Below are 18,882 nucleotides of genomic sequence, written 5' to 3' on the forward strand. Positions count from 1 at the left end.
TGAAAGTTTACCTCATTAAGCTGCAGCTCCCAGTTAGCTTCAGTATTAAGAGCTACTCACTGCTGCCTAGACTGTCTGTAGTGTTTAATGTTTTCTGTACTCAGCCTGAATTTTGAAAATTTAATCTATAAAGGACTTAGAAATTTGTTGACAGTTTTCTCAAGAAATAATATCAATGCAAGTGGATATAATTATATTTTACTTTGCAATAATCTTCATTCTGTATTGAAGCTGAACTGTGTTTAGATTGGTATTTATTGAAAGGGGATATGATTTAAGATGAGAGACTGTAGTGTTTAATGGATAGAAGTGACCTTGAAGTCAGGAAGACCTCAGTTCAAGGCCAGCATCTGACTCATATTGACAATGTGATCTTGGGCCAGTCATTTACCTTTCATTGTCCCGGGCAGCATGGTAAAATGGAAAGAACAAATGGAATCAGAGGGTTTGGATTTAAATCCTGGCTGTCTTCTGCTTACTATGTTTAAGACCTCTTTGGGCAAGCCATTTACTATTAACCTCTCTTTCTACAAAGAGGGGGGAACTAAATGACCTAAATTGCTACTGTCTCTAAATCTTTAACCCTAAATTAGTCTGCACTGGTAGAAGTATTTTTTCAGTGGGAATACCTTATTCCAATAAAATCACAGGTCCAAATAAATAAAAAGACAGATGAAACTTAAAGGGAATTCCTTTTAACATAATCTAATAATATGGATGTCAAGACCATGTAAGAGTTAAGTTTTTCTAGCAAGGAAAAATCATTTTGTATTTGCAGACTTTTTTTTTTTTAGGTCATTATTTATGTCTTCCATTTGATTTATAACTGTAATGAATTCTTCACTTCCAGGTTGCTAAGACACCCTCTAATCAAAGTGTTGCAGCTTTTTAAAAAATAAGCTAACCTTAAATGTACCATTTTCTTCTCTGTTTACAGAGTAATGCTATCCTGTTGCTAGATACCAGTGACAGAACCCTCAGAAGGCTTGTCCTCCCTTCAGAAGATGAGGCTGCCCCTATAAAAACTTCCTGGTGGAGCAAGGAGGAATCTGTAAGGAGTTCCAAATTGTCCCAAAATATAAACTCAAAACAAATATTAAAAAGGACTTTTTCTTACTTAATATAAAATCCCCACTTTTTTGCTACACCATCCAATGAAATTTAAGTATCATATATATGTAGCATATGATTACACAAAAAGATATGAGTAACAAAATATAATGGCTTTTTTTTTTTTTTTTTTTTGCTATTAATCCTACATATATAAGAACAAGCCAGAAATACTGAACCAGAACTGACAGAACATGATGAGCCATTGAAGGACATTATTCATATCTAATTCTTAGTCATAGAGTGAACATAAGCCATATTTTAAAATTTATTTATATTTTATATTTATCTGATAAGATTATGAACATGGCTTCTGGGTTTATAAAACTAGAGAAGAACCTTAAGCATTTCCTCCCAGACAGAGAGAATTCCCTTTGACATTCAGGAAAAGATCATTTGTATAGAGCAAGCTTTTCACTGTGTCCTGAAGCAGAAGCATACCTGATCATAGAGAACTGGAACAAAAAAAAAGCATTCCAATCTATTTAAAATGTATATATATGTATATATGTGTATATATATATATATATACACACATACATACATACATATGCACACACATATACATGCACACATGTATACATACATATATGTATGTAATAGAGTTGTAGTATTACTTCTGTTATTTGTGATACAGCATATGCTTCCATAGTTATTTAATTATTTAAAGACTTGTTTACTTCCATATTGAATTTTGGTCATTTTTCTTAATACATTTTAAGTGAGTGAGTATACTATCAACCCTGAAATATAATTTAGTCTCACCGCAAAGACAATAGAGTTGATAAGCTTAAATATCGTACGTATGAGCTACACATGAACACTAGTGTTTTATTGAAGGAGACTAGAAGGAGAGGCCTGAGTGTTCTAGAGTTATAGAATTTTAAAGTTGGACTTTAGAGCTTAGAAATCGTCAAGTCCACTAGGCATGGTGACACAAACACATAATCTTTGCTACTGGGAAGGTTAAGGATAGTGGATCACTTGTGCTCAGGAGTTCTCAGCTGCGTTGGACTAAGCTATCCAGATATCTTCGCTTAGGCACTAATGTGGTGAATTCTCAGGTATAGGAGGCCACCAAACTGCAGTGGCAAACCATCCCAGTCAGGTTGGAAATAGAGTAGGCCAAAGTTCCCATGTCAGTCAGTGGTGAGATTGGGCCCATGAGTGGCTGCTGCATTTCTAGCCTGGGGGAGATAGGGAGCCATGGAAAGAAGGAAGCAGAGAAAGCATCATCATCAAACTCAGCGTCCTTATTTCACAAATGAGGACGTAAGAGAAATTAAAATACTCAGCCAAGAGCATCAAGCTAGGAAGCTGCAGAGCGAAACTTGACTCCAGGCTCTTTGAATTCTCTTCTTCCACTTCACCTTCCAAACCAGTGTTAGAGTAAATTTATTCCCAAGTCAAGGTGAACTGTATAAAATATACTGGCATATTTAATGTGAATAATGTGTAGTTTTCTTTATTTTTAGGGAGACTACAAAATGTGTAAAGAATTTTCACACAAAAACTGGCTTGTGTTCTACAAAGAATATGGGTGAGAACTTATTTTTTTAAAGAATTTGAAGTGGGGCCCTATTTTATTCATTCCTTTTCAGATGAAGTTTTCTTCTTGTTTGTCTTTTACAGAAATAGCTTGATTGCCCTAGATGTCCTAGAGGGTCGAGCGCACACCATCTCCCTTCCCATCAGCCTCAAGTCGGTTTTCTTAGTAGCTGAAGACAGATGGCTCCTGGTTGAGAACAATACAAATCAGTAGGTTGAACCGGATAGTGTCCCGTATGAAATTTAAAGAGAGATTATTTCCTCTGTGTATTTCCCAGGCTCCTTTCTTCTTCTTCTGTCTACATTTTAACTGTTTCACTGTTTGTCATCACCTCTTCTAGGTAGACATTAGTAGGATGAGAGGGAAGGAAACGTAAAAGAATTAAATGTGACCGCTTCTTAGAATACTTAGAAAGATGTTTCAGATGACATGGTTGAAGTTAATAGCAGAGGTAAACTTTGGTGTTATCTATAACTTATCCTTGCTGTTGTCTTTTTTCCTCATTAGAATAGGTAATTGAGAATTGGCCCTATTCATGCCTAATTAGAAGTACTGTAATCTAGTTTCAGGTCATGTGTTCTTTAGAGTCTTTCATCTTCTTTCCAAATTATTTATTTTCTTGTTAGATGATAGCATTTGCCCCAACAAGTATCATCTGTTTGTGTGCTTATATTTCTGTTTTATGTGCCCTTATTTGGAAGCGCTTGTGTTTGTGCCACATCTCCTACTGGACCATGAATAGCTTGACCAAAGGGGCTGTAAGGGCTGCTGAGTGTAGTGTTTTAGGTGCCCTAGGAGCTTGGTCAGTAGCAACTTACTCACACCTCCGCCCCTCCTGGTTTATGCACTTTCACTACCCTCCAGAGGGACAAGCAGAGGCAGCCTACCATAGTACATCATGAAATTAATTGATACTCTCCCCAGCGGTCCCCAGACAAGAAGGCCAGGGGAATCGCAGTGGTGAAAGCTTCGGCTCCCTGGCAGTTCCCAGGAGGAAGAGCAGATTCCCAATCATCAGATGAGCCAGCAGTGAGAGTCGAAGCCAGAGATGCTGTGATGGGGGTAGTCACCATTTTATAATTGTTGTCTCCTTTTGACTACGTGTCCTCTTTTAAGGGAGTGGTACTCAGTTATTACCACACTTTTCATGTGCTGTCCTTTCCTAAGCCCCCTTACAGACTTTTTGTTTACCCACACAGAATGTCCCAAAATCTGGGTACAGTTTTAAGCTATTAAAACTGTTGTGTCACCCTGTAACAGATAGATTTATTTAGATCTACATAGAGATATATACACATACATGTATGTCTGCATTTGTATATATGTATGCATGTTGTATGTTCTTTATAACACATGCCTGTGTATTCACATGTATATACACGTGTGTATGTATATACAGACAAGTTGTCTGTACAGTATCCCAAAAGTCTGAGTGCAATTTTAAGGTATTTAAGTTTGAACTAAGACTTTTAGGTCATCCTATGTGTTCAGATTTTTATATGTATGCATTATGTAGTTATGCATGCATGCATGTACATATATGTGTTGTGTGATTATATACCTATGTGTATGTGCATTATATATTTGTGTATATGTATGCACATGTGCCCATATGTGTGTATGAAAACTCTATGTACAGAGTGTCCCAAAAGTTTTAGTGCAGTTCAAGCTTAATAATTTTAAACTACACTAAAACTCTTGGGACACCCTGGGTGCTGTGAGTATAGGGTGAAGGAGACTTATAAAACAATAATCTGTGTGAAAAAAGATCAGGTTATTTTAGTGGACCACAAGCAAAACAGGCCTAACCAATAGTCAGAAAAGCTAGTTTTATTTTGTGGTCTGGATTTTGATGTCATTCCTATAGGGGCCTCCCAGTAAGAGAATTCTTTCCACCAATCCAGATCAGTAAGTGTTTTGTAATTTAGAAAGTTGTCTGGGAAATCCTGAGAAAGTTAAGTGACTTGTCTGGGGTCATGTAGCCAATCTGTGTCAATCGGGACTTAAACCATGTCTCCTCAACTCTAAAGCCAGCTCTGCATCCACTATGTCACACTGCCTCTCAGCCCAATCTTAAGCTCCATTAAAAGGGCATAATGTCCAGAATGAGCAAAGGTGATAGTCGTGTTATCAGACCTCAAGTACCAGGTCTAGTTCCAGGAACCCCATTTTAGGAAGGAAATTAACAAGCTAGGTAACATCCAGAGGAGTGGTCCAAAAGAGCCTCAGAACCTTGCTAGACAAAGATAGATCTAAGGATCTTAGGAGGTTTAGCCTGGAGAAGAGAAGATTGGGGGGAGTGGATGGGGGGAGAGCAGGGAGGCAAGGAGAGAGAAGCCGTCTTTAAATATTTGAAGGATTTTTATGTGAAAGAAGGATTAGGCCTGTTCTAGTGGCCTCTAGAGGGCAGAATCAGGAGCAATAGTATATATGGCAGAAAATTTTCGGAATAGAAGGAAACACTTTTTAACCATTCAGGATACCCAAATGTGGAATGGGCTGCCTCTGGAGTAGTGGATTCACTCTTGCCTATTGAGGGTATCATAGAAAAGGCTTATATATGGAAGTTGATTGGTCTAAATGGCTATTCCAGTTCTAAGTTCTGTGATTCTGTAGAGGTTTTAAACAGAAAAAGAAAAAGGGTTTGAAATATGGTAGCAAATTATTTTCTCTCAGACTTGCCTCAGATTGATAAGTAAAGAGAAGACTTCATGTAAGTCAGGTCTAGCTGTGTATTATCACTGTTTGCAGGAAATTCCTTTTAGCTAAGCCTGGACATGTGGAATCCAAAGAAAAAGGAGTTTGCCAGTTGCATATATTAAAAGAAGAGCCAGTGAGCACAGGATTTGGATTTGTAAAAGGTAAATGTTTTGCATGTGTCTGTTTAAATGTGTTTATATCTGTTTGTCTGGGTGTATGCTGGTGTACACATACTGTCCTCAGTTGTCATTTTACAAAATCACTATGTTTGATAAGAAGAAAGGATTAATTTAATGAATTAATTTAAAGGATTCATTTGAAACACTTGTCAGGACCTCAGAGTGATTCTATTGGTTATAAATCAGATTCACATTCTAGTGAGAATTGTATTCTCTGTATTAGAAACTGACATTACTTTTTTATATTTATAAATAATGGCTCACATGTGTGTAGTACGCCTTAATTTGTAAATGTTTTTACATGCATTCTCTTAGTTGACCATTGCAACAGCCTTTTCAATTAGTAGGACAGGTAATACTTCAGGAGGAGACAGACTTGAAGAAGTTTTTTTCGCCCAAGCTCACATTCCATTACTAGACAAGTATAAAATTTTCTAAGAGTTGTGTGCTTGCGTTTGGTTGTTTCTATTAAATTTTTACTAAATACTAATAGTAGGAACTTAATAAATGTTGAATGATTGATATATTGATGGCCATATCAGTTTAATTGCTTTTATTTTATAATAATTCTGGAAAAAAATAATGCTTCTGCCTAAGCAGTATATGTCATTTTGGTATCTTCTGTGGGGTGCTATAATTAACACTAATAAAATTGGTATATGCCATGCCTACTTGAAGTGATTTTGGAAAAATGCCTAAAATTGTAAACAGTAAGTAATAGAGCCATAGTCAGATGTGAGGTTTGTATTTCTGTCTCTTTAATGTTAATGTTGGGATAGACTGTTGGTAGTTAGAGGAAAGAAGGGCAGAAAACAAATAACTTGTATTAACTTGTATATTTTTCAGGAGAATGTGCAACTAATTTGCCATTTTAATTCCTTACTTCAGAATCAGAACTCAGTATACCACATAAAATTTCAAGCAACCAATTATCATCAGAAAATCTAAGTTTAGCTGTCGGACAAAAGATTGCCTGTCCTAACCGGATTCTCTCTGATGAGAGTTGTTATGCTACTGTACTTGTTGGTTTCCCGGATCTCATGGTAAGCAAGAAAATAATATAACTTTTGATATAACATGCTTCTTAGGTGACTTAATTTATAATATGTAAACTTGTGTGGTAATAAAAAAAATAGTTATTTTTCTATAAAGCTTTTAGAATGTCCCAAAATAAATCATCAGTACCCCACCTAACTCCTTGCATTTTAAAGTATTATATTTCTTTTTCTTTTACCTTAACATTTAAATGTCATATAGGTCTATACTGTATTATATTGTTTCCATTCTGGAAGGAGAATAAATGAATGAGAAAAAAAAGAATCGATCAAACTCTAATATGTCAAATGCTATGTTAATCTGACAACAAAAATGTAAAAGCAAGAGAACTCCTGCCCTCAAGGAGTTTCTATTCTAGAGGGAGATAACACATATAATAGAGTTCATCTAGAGATGAGATGGTAATGCTCTGAAGTCCTCAGGATGACCATTGCCAACAGATCACTATAGCTAATGACTGTCTCCTAATTGAAATCCATTGCCAAGGCCTAGACACAATTCCACTGACTTATGAGTGGCCATATTTTCCCCATGCCTGGCTGGAAGACAAATGGAAAGAAAGAGAAAAACCAAAGATCTCTCATTCCACAGGAGTCTACGTGACAAAGTTAAACACTCAGACTCCCTGCAGTGTTGTGTGTGTGTGTGTGTGTGTGTGTGTGCGTTGCTGTTGTTGTTGTTCAGTTGTTTCAGTCATGTCCAACTCTTCATATCTCCATTTGGGGTTTTCTCAGCAAAAAATACTGAAGTGGTTTTCCATTTCCTTCTCCAGCTAATTTTACAGATGAGAAAACAGAGACAAACAGGGTTAAATTACTTGCCCAAGGTCAAACTGCTACTAAGTGTCTGAGGCCTAATTTGAACTCAGAAAGATGAGTCTCCCTGATTCTCAGCCCAGTGTTCTATCCATTGCGCCATCTAGCTGCCATATGTGTCTTACATTGTCTAAAAACTCTGTAGAAGATAGCAGAGTACAGGCTGGGATCCAGCCTTCCAAACAACTTTAAAATAGTGCCTCAAATGAAATTTTGGAGCAGCAAAGCCAGTAAAAGATCAGAGGGAGACATTTTTCCAGCTTAAGACAACTTAGGACGTAGGCAGGAGAGGTCTGTAACACTTGGGTGGGTACAGGCCCAGAGGATGACGAGTGTATCAGCTGTGGGTCTTGGAGGATGGCTCCCAGCAGCAATAGCTTTGGGACCTCTCAGCCCAGAAGCAAGAAGAGGGTCAGACAACTGATCAAAAAGAAAAAGATTATAGGAGACCCTTTGCTGGCGTTGGGTGCAGCTGGTACTGATTAGAAACTGTTGTCTATAAGGAGTTGGGGGTCTCAGTTCCAGGGTGGAAAGGAGCACTTATGATTAGTCACAGGGAAACAAGGGCCTGTCCTGGGTAAAGACCGGAGTGCAGACCAAGAAAGCAGATACCACACCTCTCCCAGGAAAACACCACTTTGGAAACACTGAATACTTGCTGACCTCTCCCCCCGGAAAAACTAGCTCTGAAAACAGCAATACAAAAAAGCCTAAAGCTGGCACAGTACCTCCTCACCCCAAGGTAAGCAGAGCCCAAGTTTAATATAAAGTTCAAAGTGAAGAAATAGGCTGGGAAAATGAAGAAACACCAACAAAAGAACTTGACCATAAAAAGCTACTACAATGGCAGGGAAGACCAAGACACACTTAGAAGACAAGAATGTGAAAACAACTACAAGCAAAACCTCAAAGAAAAATGCTAATTGAACCCAAGGCCAGCAAGAATTCCTGGAAGAGTTAAAGAAAGAGATAAGAGTTGTAGAGGAAAATTTGGGAAAGGAAATGAGAGTGATGCAAGAAAATTATGAAAAAAGAATTAACAGCTTGGTAAAAGAGCACAAAAATTCACTGAAGAAAAGAACTCCTTAAAAAGCCAAATTGACCAGGTGGAAAAAAGCAGTACAAAAGCTTACTAAAGAAAATCATTCCATAAAAATTAGAATTGGGCAAGGTGAAGCTAATGACTACATGAAATTTCAAGAAACAATAAAACAAAGTAAAAAGAATTTTAAAAATACAAGAAAATGTGAAATACCTCAGGAAATTTTAAAGAAAAATTGCCCCAATATCTTAGATCCAGAGGGTAAAATAGAAATTGAAAGAATCCACCTATCATCTCCTGAAAGAGATCCCAACATGAAAACTCCAAGGAATATAGCGAAATTCCAGAGTTCATAGGGCAAAGAGAAAATATTGCAAGCAGCCAGAAAAAAAAAAAACAATTCAGATATCATGGAGTACACAGTCAGGATTGCACAAGATTTAGCAACTTCCTCATTAAAAGATTGAGTAGCTTGGAATATGATATTCAGGAAGACCAAAGAGCTAGAATTACAACCAAGAATCATCTATCCAGCAAAACCGAATATAATTCTTCAGGGGGAAAAATGGATATGTAATGAAACAGAGGACTTTCAAGCATTCCTAATGAAAAGACCAGAGCTGAATAGAAAATTTGACATTCAAACACAAGACTCAAGAGAAGCATAAAAAGGAAAACATGAAAGAGAAATCATAAAGGATTCAATAAGGTTAAACTGTTTATAGTTCTATATGGAAAGATGATACATATAACCCCTAAGAACCTTATTATTGTGAGGGCAGTTAGAAGGAGTCTGCATAGACAAAGGGCATAGGTGCGAGTTGATCATGTTGGGATGACCTCCAAAAAAGAACATATAGGTGAGAAAGAGAGATGCAGTGGGAGAAGGGGGAAGGGAGATGTAGAATGGGGCAAATTTTCTCACTTAAAAGAGGCACACAAGGAAGAGGGAGGGAGGGAGGGGTGGAAGGCAATGCTTTAACCTCACTCTCATTAGAATTGGTTCAAAGAGGGAAGAATGCATATACATACACTCAGCTGGGTATAGAAATTTATCTTACTCATTAAGGAGATAGGAGGGAAAGGGGATAAGAGATAGAGGGGGATGTACTTTAGTGAAGGGAGGCAGATTGGTGAAGGCAATGGTCAGAAGCAGGACAAACTTGAGGAGGGACAGAATGAAAAAAAGAGAAGGATAAACAGGAAAAATGGAATGGAGAGAAATGCACAATTAGTGATTATAACTGAATTTGAATGGGATGAGCTAATCCATAGAATGGAAGGGCTAACAGAATGAATTGCAAACCACAATCTAACAATTTTTTGTGTTCAAGAGACACAGTTGGGACAGAAAGGCACACACAGAGTTGAAACGAAGGGCTGGAGCAGGGTCTGTTATGCTTCAGCTGAAGTGAAGAGGGCAATCATGATCTCAGACAATACAAAAGCTAAAATAGACCTAACTGAAAGACAGAATCAGGGAAACTACATTTTACTACCAGGTACCATGGCAACGAAGTAACATCAAAAAATTTTACAGCAAGTTTCATCTGATGAAAGCTCCATTTATAAAATATGTAGGGAACTGAGTCAAAATATACCAATTAGAGCCATTCCCCAATTGATAAATGGCCTAAGGATATTGTCACAAGTGAAATTCAACAAAAAGTAGACTGAGGCACATTTTTTCCAAACAACATAATAGTTTATTAACAGGGCATTAACCTATTACTAAAGCAAGTCTAATGAATGCCCCAGTTTAGCCAAAAAGACAAAGAATTGAAGATGTAACTCCTTTTTATAAGAACAAAGAATAGAATAGAATAGGTGAAGAGATCATATTGTTGGTTATAGAGTTGGCAGCATCATGGGAGTGAGGGCAACATGATTGGTTACATTAAGGAAAGTGGACATACATACACATGTGGGACCAGGTCCACCCCTCTCTGCCTTAAAGGAATGCTGTATGTATTTATGGAACCCAGCTGCAACTGGAGGCCACTAGTAGTAGACCAGGAATATGGACTCACTGGCTCTAAAGACCACCTTTAATTGGGCGAGAACAAACAGAGATGGGACCACATCAGTTTGTGCCCTCTCAAGAATAACACACGTCATAAAGTTTCTCAAGAGCTGAAGTTATAAGGGATAACAAACTTCCTTGGCACAAAGTGATTTGCAGGTGGTGCTAGGATAACAGTTCCTTGGAATTTGAGTTTTTAATGAGAGTATTAAGCTTCTGTACATTAGCTTAGAGTTTTTCTTTAATTAAAAGTGATCAATAGGGAAACTCAACAAACTATAGCATCTAAATTGTGAGACAAAGATGAACTTTTGAACTCATGAGCTTTTTCATTCAGAAATAAGAATTTTAGGTTTGTTACATAGAATATGGTTACAAAATAGAATCAATTACAGATGAAATAAAATATAAAATACAGGATCAATAATTGATTTTTACAATATAAATAAGCAGTTTTCAGAAGAAGTCGAAGCTATCCTTAGTCATATGAAAAAATGGTCTAAGTCACTATTAATTAGAGAAAAGCAAATTAAAACAACTCTGAGGTACCACCTCGCGCCTATAAAAATTGATAAGCACTGGAGGGGATGAGGGAAAATAGGTACATTCATAAACTCTTGGTGGAGGAATGAACTGGTCCAACCATTCTGGAGAATAATCTGGAACTATTCCCAAAGGGCTATGAAACTGTTCGTACCCTTTGATCCAGCAATACCACTACTTGATCTGTGCCCCCAAGGGATCAAAGAAAAAGGAAAAAGACCTCTATGTACAACAAAAAAATTCATAGTAGCTCTTTTTGTGGTGGCAAATAATTGGAAATTGAGGAGATGCTCATCAATTGGGGAATGGTTAAATAAGTTGTTGTGGTGTATGATTGAAATGCAGTACCATTGTGCTATAAGAAATGATGAGAAGGGGTGATTTCAGAAAAGAAAAAAAAAACATGGCAAGACCTATATGAACTGATGCTCAGGGAAGTGAGAACTGGTAGAGCATTGTGCACAGTGACAGCAATGTTGTAATGATGATCAACTGTGAAAGGCCTGGCTACTCTGATCAATGCAATGATCAAAGACAATTCTAAAGGACTCATAATGGAAAAAAATGCTGTCCACTTGAAGAGAGAGAAAACTTATGAACTCTGAATATAAATTGAAGTATAATTTTCTTACTTTATTTATTTTTCTTTTTTTTGCAATATGAAAATATGTTTTGCATGATTTCACATGTATAACTGACATCAGATTGCTTGCCTTCTCAGTGGGATGTCTGAGGGGATGGGAGGGAGGGAAAGAATCTGGAACTCAAAATTAAAAAAAAAAAGAATGTTAAAAGTAAGTAAATAATAAATTTTTAAAAAGAAAAAAACTTGTTTATGCTGCAGAAAAACAGAATGGACTGAGGATAAAAAAATAATGTGTCCTTATGGTATATTTTGTGATTGAATTTGCTTGATTTTTTTTTTTTTTTTTTTTTTTTTTTTTTTACCATGGAATGAGCAACCTCGACTATAGAACTATTAAACCGCTTTTGGTGTGTTTTGGTTTGGTTCGCTCTGTCTTTGACAACTTGAGATTATAAGAAAAGTAACATGTTGATCAGAATTCATTTCCTTCCTGGATGGGCAATTTCCCCTTGAAGAGAAATGTGGTTAAAGTCAAAAGGGTAGAAAGCTGGTGGCCCTGTCAGCAGCATAGCCAGTTTAAGTATTATCTGGCCTTAGAAATATCTTCAAATTCTTTGACTAAAGAGTTCATTTTCTGTTCAAATTTCCTTCATGCCATTTGGGAGGATGAGAGTATCATTTGCAGAGGAAGATGTGAGTCTTGTTCATAATGTGGTTGTCTGAAATGCCTTGAATTGTTAATGCAATTGCCTAAATGAGTCAGTTTACTTCATTGTATAAGATCTAATCTAATAATCTGAAATACAAAACCTAAATAATAAGATTAGATTTGAGGTTTTGTCATATGCTTTTCTCAGCTGTATGAATTATCAAATAAAAGACAGCTGCTATGATATCACATAACGGAGACTGAAACATATTCTTGTAATACAGTATCTACTGTGGCCTTGACTGTATAAAGGGAATAATAACCTCTTTTTTTTCTAAAATGCTTATTGATGTCAGTAGCAAGGCTACTGTTGTTTTTCTGAAGATAGGGATAGAGAAATTTAACCTTCTGCTACAAACCTAAAGGAGTTAATATGTAAATATGTCCCTAAGATGTCCTAGAGCAGGAGTTCTCAACTTAGGATCCATAAATTCATGAGTAAATTTCCCATCATTGGATGGAAAAAATATATCTTTATTTTCAATAATAACTTCTAACTTAAATTCAACACTTTTTTCAGTTATGATTCTTTAAATAATTTATTCTTAGAAAGGGTCCAAAGAGGTCCATGACAAAAAAAAAAAAGTTAAGGGCCTCTGCCTTACAGTTTCTTTTTATGAAATTTTAGAAAATATCATTTGAACATATAAAACAAATCTTACTATAACTGACAGCTCCTTTGTCTTTCTTCATTTCACTTGATTTTCTTTCAAATCTTTTGTTCTTAATGAAACAATAATGCATAATATTAACTTCTTTACTCTGTATAAAGATAACCATAAGTTTAGATAACACTCTGACATAGTGGAATTGATAAACTCATTTTAAAACATTATTCACATTTGATTTTTGGTTTTAAATCATAATTTGACTGATTTTGGAATCTTCTGTCATGTGATAGAAAAATCACTTTTAACTTCTGTTAAAATTAAAATAAACTTAAGGAAAAAAAGTGGCGAATATGGATAAAATCCCCTTTTGATGAGCATAAATGAATATCAAAATTATTGTAGCATTTCCAAATTTCATTAAAATGTAATCTTATTTTTATGGTCTGAAGATATAATATTATGTTATGTGCTATTCATTTTAAAATGTATTTATGCAAGATGTAATATATATTGCATTTATTAATAAATTAGCAGCTAAATGAAAGAAAATTGTTGTAAAATAATGTTGCTGAAAGGGTAAATATAATTATATCTTTATTTATCTCTCCACTGTATTTTAGTTGAATATAAGATATTCTTAATGAAAGTTTACATAGTTTCCAAAATTGTTTAATTGACTTAGTAGAAAAGAATTTATGGATACAGAGCTATTTTCAGTAAAATATATTACCTCTATTAGTTTGAGGGCTAGTTAAAGTCATAAATTAACATATTCCACATAGCTTTCAGATCTTCCAAAAATGACCTCTCAAGCACAGTAAATTACTTTATGACAGGAAATATCCATAATATTTCAATTTGTCTCCACTGTGAATAGATTGATGCTTTCAATTTGCAGTTAATGGCATTGACAAGAAACACTGTTTGATTGCTTTTGTTTTTTAAAAGAATTTCAAAAAAAATATATCCTGTTGCACATTTGTACTAACAGAAAATATCTAATATTATCAATGATAGTTAACATTGGATAGAAATTTAAATTTGGGTGCTACATAGAAATGCCATATTAAAAGAATACGTTTGTTAAATCAGTTGCCTCCTAAATAAATAATTCATGAACATATTCTATAATAATTCAGCATAATTCACTTTACCAAGTTATCAAGTGTATAGGCCATCACATGAAAATTCTCTTATTTTATAGAATGGGATACTATTTGTTAGAATGGAATTCTTTCTGAATATTACACATTTCATCAAGTTTGAACCAGTGTCCCTATCCTTTAAAACCTTACCTATGGTACTAACAAATGTGTATGAGTGACTCTAAAAGGAGACAAAAAAATACTGAAGAAAATAATACCTTAAAAAACAGACTGGGCCAAATGGTAAAAGAGGTCCAAAAAGCCAACGAGGAGAAGAATGCCTTACAAATCAAAATTGGCCAAATGGAAAAGGAGGTCCAAAAGCTCACTGAAGAAAATAATTCCTTCAAAATTAGAATGAAGCAAATGGAAACTAATGACTTTATGAAAAATCAAGAAACAATAAAACAAAAACCAAAGAATGAAAAAACAGAAGACATTGTGAAATATGTCATTGGAAAAACAACTAATCTAGAAAATAGATTCAGGAGAGATAATTTAAAAATTATTGGACTATCTGAAGGCCATGATCAAAAAAAGAGTCTAGACATGAAATTTCAAGAAATTATCAAGGAAAACCACCCTGATATTCTAGAACCAAAGGGTAAAATAGAAATTGAGAGAATCCACCAATCACCTTCTGAAAGAGATCCCAAAATGAAAACTGCCAGGAATATTATAGCCAAATTCCAGAGTTCCCAGGTCAAGGAGAAAATACTGCAAGCAGGCAGAAAGAAACAATTCAAGTATGGTGGAGTCACAGTCAGGATAACACAAGATTTAACAGCTTCTACATTAAAGGATCAGGAAGCTTGGAATAAGATATTCTGAAGGGCAAAATAGCGAGGATTACAATTAAGAATCACCTACCCTGCGAAACTGAGTATACTCCTTCAGGAGAAAAAATGGGTATTCAATGAGATAGAGGATTTGCATTCTTGATGAAAAGACCAGAGCTGAATAGAAAATTTGACTTTCAAACATGAGACTCAAGAGAAGCATAAAAAGACGAACAGGAAAGGGAAATCATAAGGGACTCAGTAAGGTTAAACTGTTTACATTCCTACATGGGAAGATGATATTTGTAACTTATAAGACCTTTCTCATTAGCGTAATTAGAAGGAATGGCCCTCGGTACATTTCTCTTTGAAATAATGGTTCCAGAATTTTAGAATTTAGAGCCTCTCCTCTAAGTTTCTGTGAGTTGGAATGCGTTAAAAACAAATCCTAAGCTTTGCCACACTATATGATAGGAGTTGTCAGAATGAGCACAAGGTCCTAGAACTTGATAGCTATTAGCTCAGGATCATGGTTTCTGTATCTGAACAGGTTTTTAGAAGAGGAACTCTAACATTTAAAGACCTTATGGTATAGGCCAGGAGATATTTGTGGCCCCAGAGGTCTGGGAACCATTACTTTAAGTTCTGTGTTAACTACTTAGGATACTCACCTGCCAAGTAAATATAATTTTCCCTTCTTTTCCTCAAACACATGTGATTTTTCTGTCACATGACAGAAGATTCCAAAATCAGTCAAATTATGATTTAAAACCAATAATCAAATTTGAATAATGTTTTAAAATGAGTTTATCAATTCCCCAGCGTTCTATACTATGTCAGAGTGTTATCTAAACTTATGGTTATCTTTATACAGAGTAAAGAAGTTAATATTATGCATTATTGCTTCATTAAGGAAAAAAGATTTGAAAGAAAATCAAGTGAAATGAAGAAAGACAGAGGAACTGTCAGTTATAGTAAGATTAGTTTTATGTGTTCAAATGATATTTTCTAGCGAGTTTAAAACAAGTATTTATTAAACACTATGTACTAAGCACTGTGCTAGGTGCTGAGAAAAAATCCTCACAAGCAGCTTATATCTATCCTTTCTTAGATCTATCATTGGCATGTAATTTTACTCATGCAATTGAGCTAGTTTCTAGGCCTTTAGAGGATGGTTTCCCACACTATTTTACTAAAAAATTATCTAAAGTCTGTAGATTTCTCTGTTAATTTTTTTCTCAGAAAACTGTGCTTGTAGCAGAGGCAATTTGATCTTTCCAGTTGCTATGGAAGGAATTAAAATAAAAATATCTATATTTGAGGTTTGTGGTTAAGATGGTGGTGTGAAAGGTCATGGAAAAACCCAGTTCTCCCACATGTACTCCAGAAAGATCTAAAAATAGCACTAGCCAAAATAAATAATCAAAGAGAAATTACAGTAAGTGCCTTCTTCCAGCTCATGACTGCACAGAAAGATAGCAGACTTCCTATCCACCAGAGAAGCAAGTGCCAGCCTAAAGCAAGTAGACCAGCCTAAAAGCAACCAGCACTTATACTGGACATGGTCCAGGAATGCCTAAAGCCTGTGGAACTTCTTAACCAAGAGAAAGGAAGCCCAGAGTGAGCACATGGAGAAGCCTCATCAGATTCAGAAACCCACTACCGTCTGAGTCTGATTTGAATTACCTCAAAGACCTTTGAAGCCTGAAGTTGTCCGTAATAGAGGCAGTAAGCCTTGAGTAGTTGGACAGTCTAGCTGCCCTCTGATGAGAATACCTGGCAAAAGGCCACAGCAGTCTGACCTGAGATGGTCCAAAGAGCCCTGAAGACAGCAGCATTCAGAATCAAGACGATCAGATGGGACTGAAACTTGCCAGCTCTTTGAGCACCAAAAGAGGTCGAATTCAGTAGCAGGAGCCCAAGAAATGTGTGGATTTGACTTGATTTGATTGTTTATTTTAATGTGTTACAAGTGAGTGGTTTTTTTTTTTATTGTTCAGGTATAGAGAGGATATAGCGATAGTGATGCTCCCACGAAAAAGGGGGGGGTGTCATTGAAGCATTTTTTTAAATATACAGAAGAAAGCAGAATGTTATTCAAAGGAAGACGCAAGCCAAGCAATTTTGAAACTTTGATGAATATATTACATTTTTCCCTAAAAACCCAACCTGTATATCTTAGACATTTGCAGTTTCAGATACAGCCCTCTTTTTCTGTTCTTCTTAAATAGAAATATTTATGTTTGCTAGTGTTCAGACTCATAAAAAATATGAATATGTACATGTATTATTTCATTCTACTTGGGAAATGAGAGTTTAGAACTGATATTTAGGTAAATGCTAAAGTAAGTTATGACACACTAAATGGTCCTCTTTTTCAGTCACCCAGTGAAGTTTATTCCTGGAAGAGACAGTCATCTTTGGGTGAACAGACTGCATTTGCTTCTAATTTGAATATAGGAAAAAGTAAATCTGGAAAGCCAAAACAGACCAATTGTGTGATACTATTAGATACTAATCAAGTGGTCAGAATCTTACCCCCTGGAGATGTACCTTTAAAAGAAATTTTTCCTAAAGGTAAGAAACTGCCAGATTCTTAACATACCAAAAATGGGTAAAGTTGTTTTGTTTTGTTTTGTTTTGTTTTGTTTTGTTGGGGGGTGGGGTGGGGAAGGAGAAGTATTTGGTCCCATGAGTCCTTCATATTAAAAAACACCCAGGAGAGGAAGTATCCGTGGGATTTCATTGATGCATGAAAATCTTAGGTGAGGAAATTCTCTCCACCAAAGCAGCTTGGCACCTTCTCTGTATTTTATAGTCCTACGGCATTGTCTAGAGCACTGAGAAGTTAAGGGCCCGGGGTCACATAGCCAGTGTCAGAGGTGGGATTTGAACTCAGACCTTCCTGAATGGTCAGACAAGCTATATATACCATGAGCTGGAAATAATCAAGAGAAGGAAGTCACTCAAATCACTGGAGTTGGAAAAAGACTTCCTGTGGTAGTAGAATTTTAGCTGGGACTTGAAGAAAGCCAGGGAAACCAGGAGGCAGAGATGAGGAGGGTGGCATTGCAGGCATGAAGGACAGCCAGTAAAAATGTCCAAAGGCACGAGATAAAGTCTAGATGATCTCTCCTTTTTTTTTTTTTTTTTTTTTTGGGTGAGGCAATCGGGGTTAAGTGACTTGCCCAAGGTCACACAGCTGGTACATGTCAAGTATTTGGTCTGAGGTCAAATTTGAACTCAGGTTCTCCTGACTTTAGGACCGGTGTTCTATCCACTGCACCACCCAGCTGCCCCAAATCTAGATGATCTCTAAGGACCTCTCCAGGTCTACTATCTGAGAACCTCACACATCACTCAGAACATTCTTTAACTAAATTAGGATGAAGCTCTTGACAAATAATAAGTAATAATAACAATAAATAATGGCAAGTAATAATATCTTGACAAGTGTTACTTAATGACCTCTAATAATGGAAACTCATAGGAGGCAATTCATTCCCTTTCTGGACATCTCTAATTGTTGGAAGTTTTGGAGTAGAAATCTAATTCCTCATAACTTCTATCAGTTAGTCTAAATTATAATTCTACTTCCACATGAAAACCCTTAGTCACAGTGAAGAGGAGGTCCTTTTTGAGGTACTGTTTAGACTAACTCTTAGGCACAAAATCCAGTCATGTGACCCCTAAGTCTGTAGGCTAAGCATCACCAGTTTTATTAACTAATTTTCTCATGTGACGTGATTTTTGATGCCCTTCACCCTCCTAGTTACTAGACTTGGGACTCATTCTACCTTGTTGGTGTACTTATTAAAATGTAGTGCCCAGAAGTAAACACAGTATACCAGGTGTGGTCTGACCAAGCTGCATTAGAACAATCCCCACCTCCTTATTCAGAATTTCATGATTCTCTTAATGATACCACCAAATCCCAAACTACTACATCACATGCACACACACACAATCTTTATAATATCGGCCTTCTCCCATCAATACCCTATAGTTGTTAACCTTGCAGCAACATAATATTTT

General features: G+C 36.0%; 1 protein-coding gene across 1 annotated transcript in view; it reads left to right on the top strand.

Annotated features, from left to right (window-relative positions):
- VWA8 (von Willebrand factor A domain containing 8) overlaps nt 1-18,882 on the top strand; it is a 399,466-nt gene that overhangs the window by 252,881 nt on the left and 127,703 nt on the right. Inside the window, exons 30-35 of the mRNA XM_027873608.1 lie at nt 938-1,051; nt 2,586-2,650; nt 2,743-2,868; nt 5,411-5,520; nt 6,427-6,581; nt 17,229-17,424. Of these exons, the coding sequence (XP_027729409.1) occupies nt 938-1,051; nt 2,586-2,650; nt 2,743-2,868; nt 5,411-5,520; nt 6,427-6,581; nt 17,229-17,424 (766 nt within the window). The remainder of the gene's footprint in view (nt 1-937; nt 1,052-2,585; nt 2,651-2,742; nt 2,869-5,410; nt 5,521-6,426; nt 6,582-17,228; nt 17,425-18,882) is intronic.

Source organism: Vombatus ursinus, unplaced genomic scaffold (genome assembly GCF_900497805.2).
Source record: "Vombatus ursinus unplaced genomic scaffold, bare-nosed wombat genome assembly UNPS02014802.1, whole genome shotgun sequence".
Classification (NCBI taxonomy): domain Eukaryota; kingdom Metazoa; phylum Chordata; class Mammalia; order Diprotodontia; family Vombatidae; genus Vombatus; species Vombatus ursinus.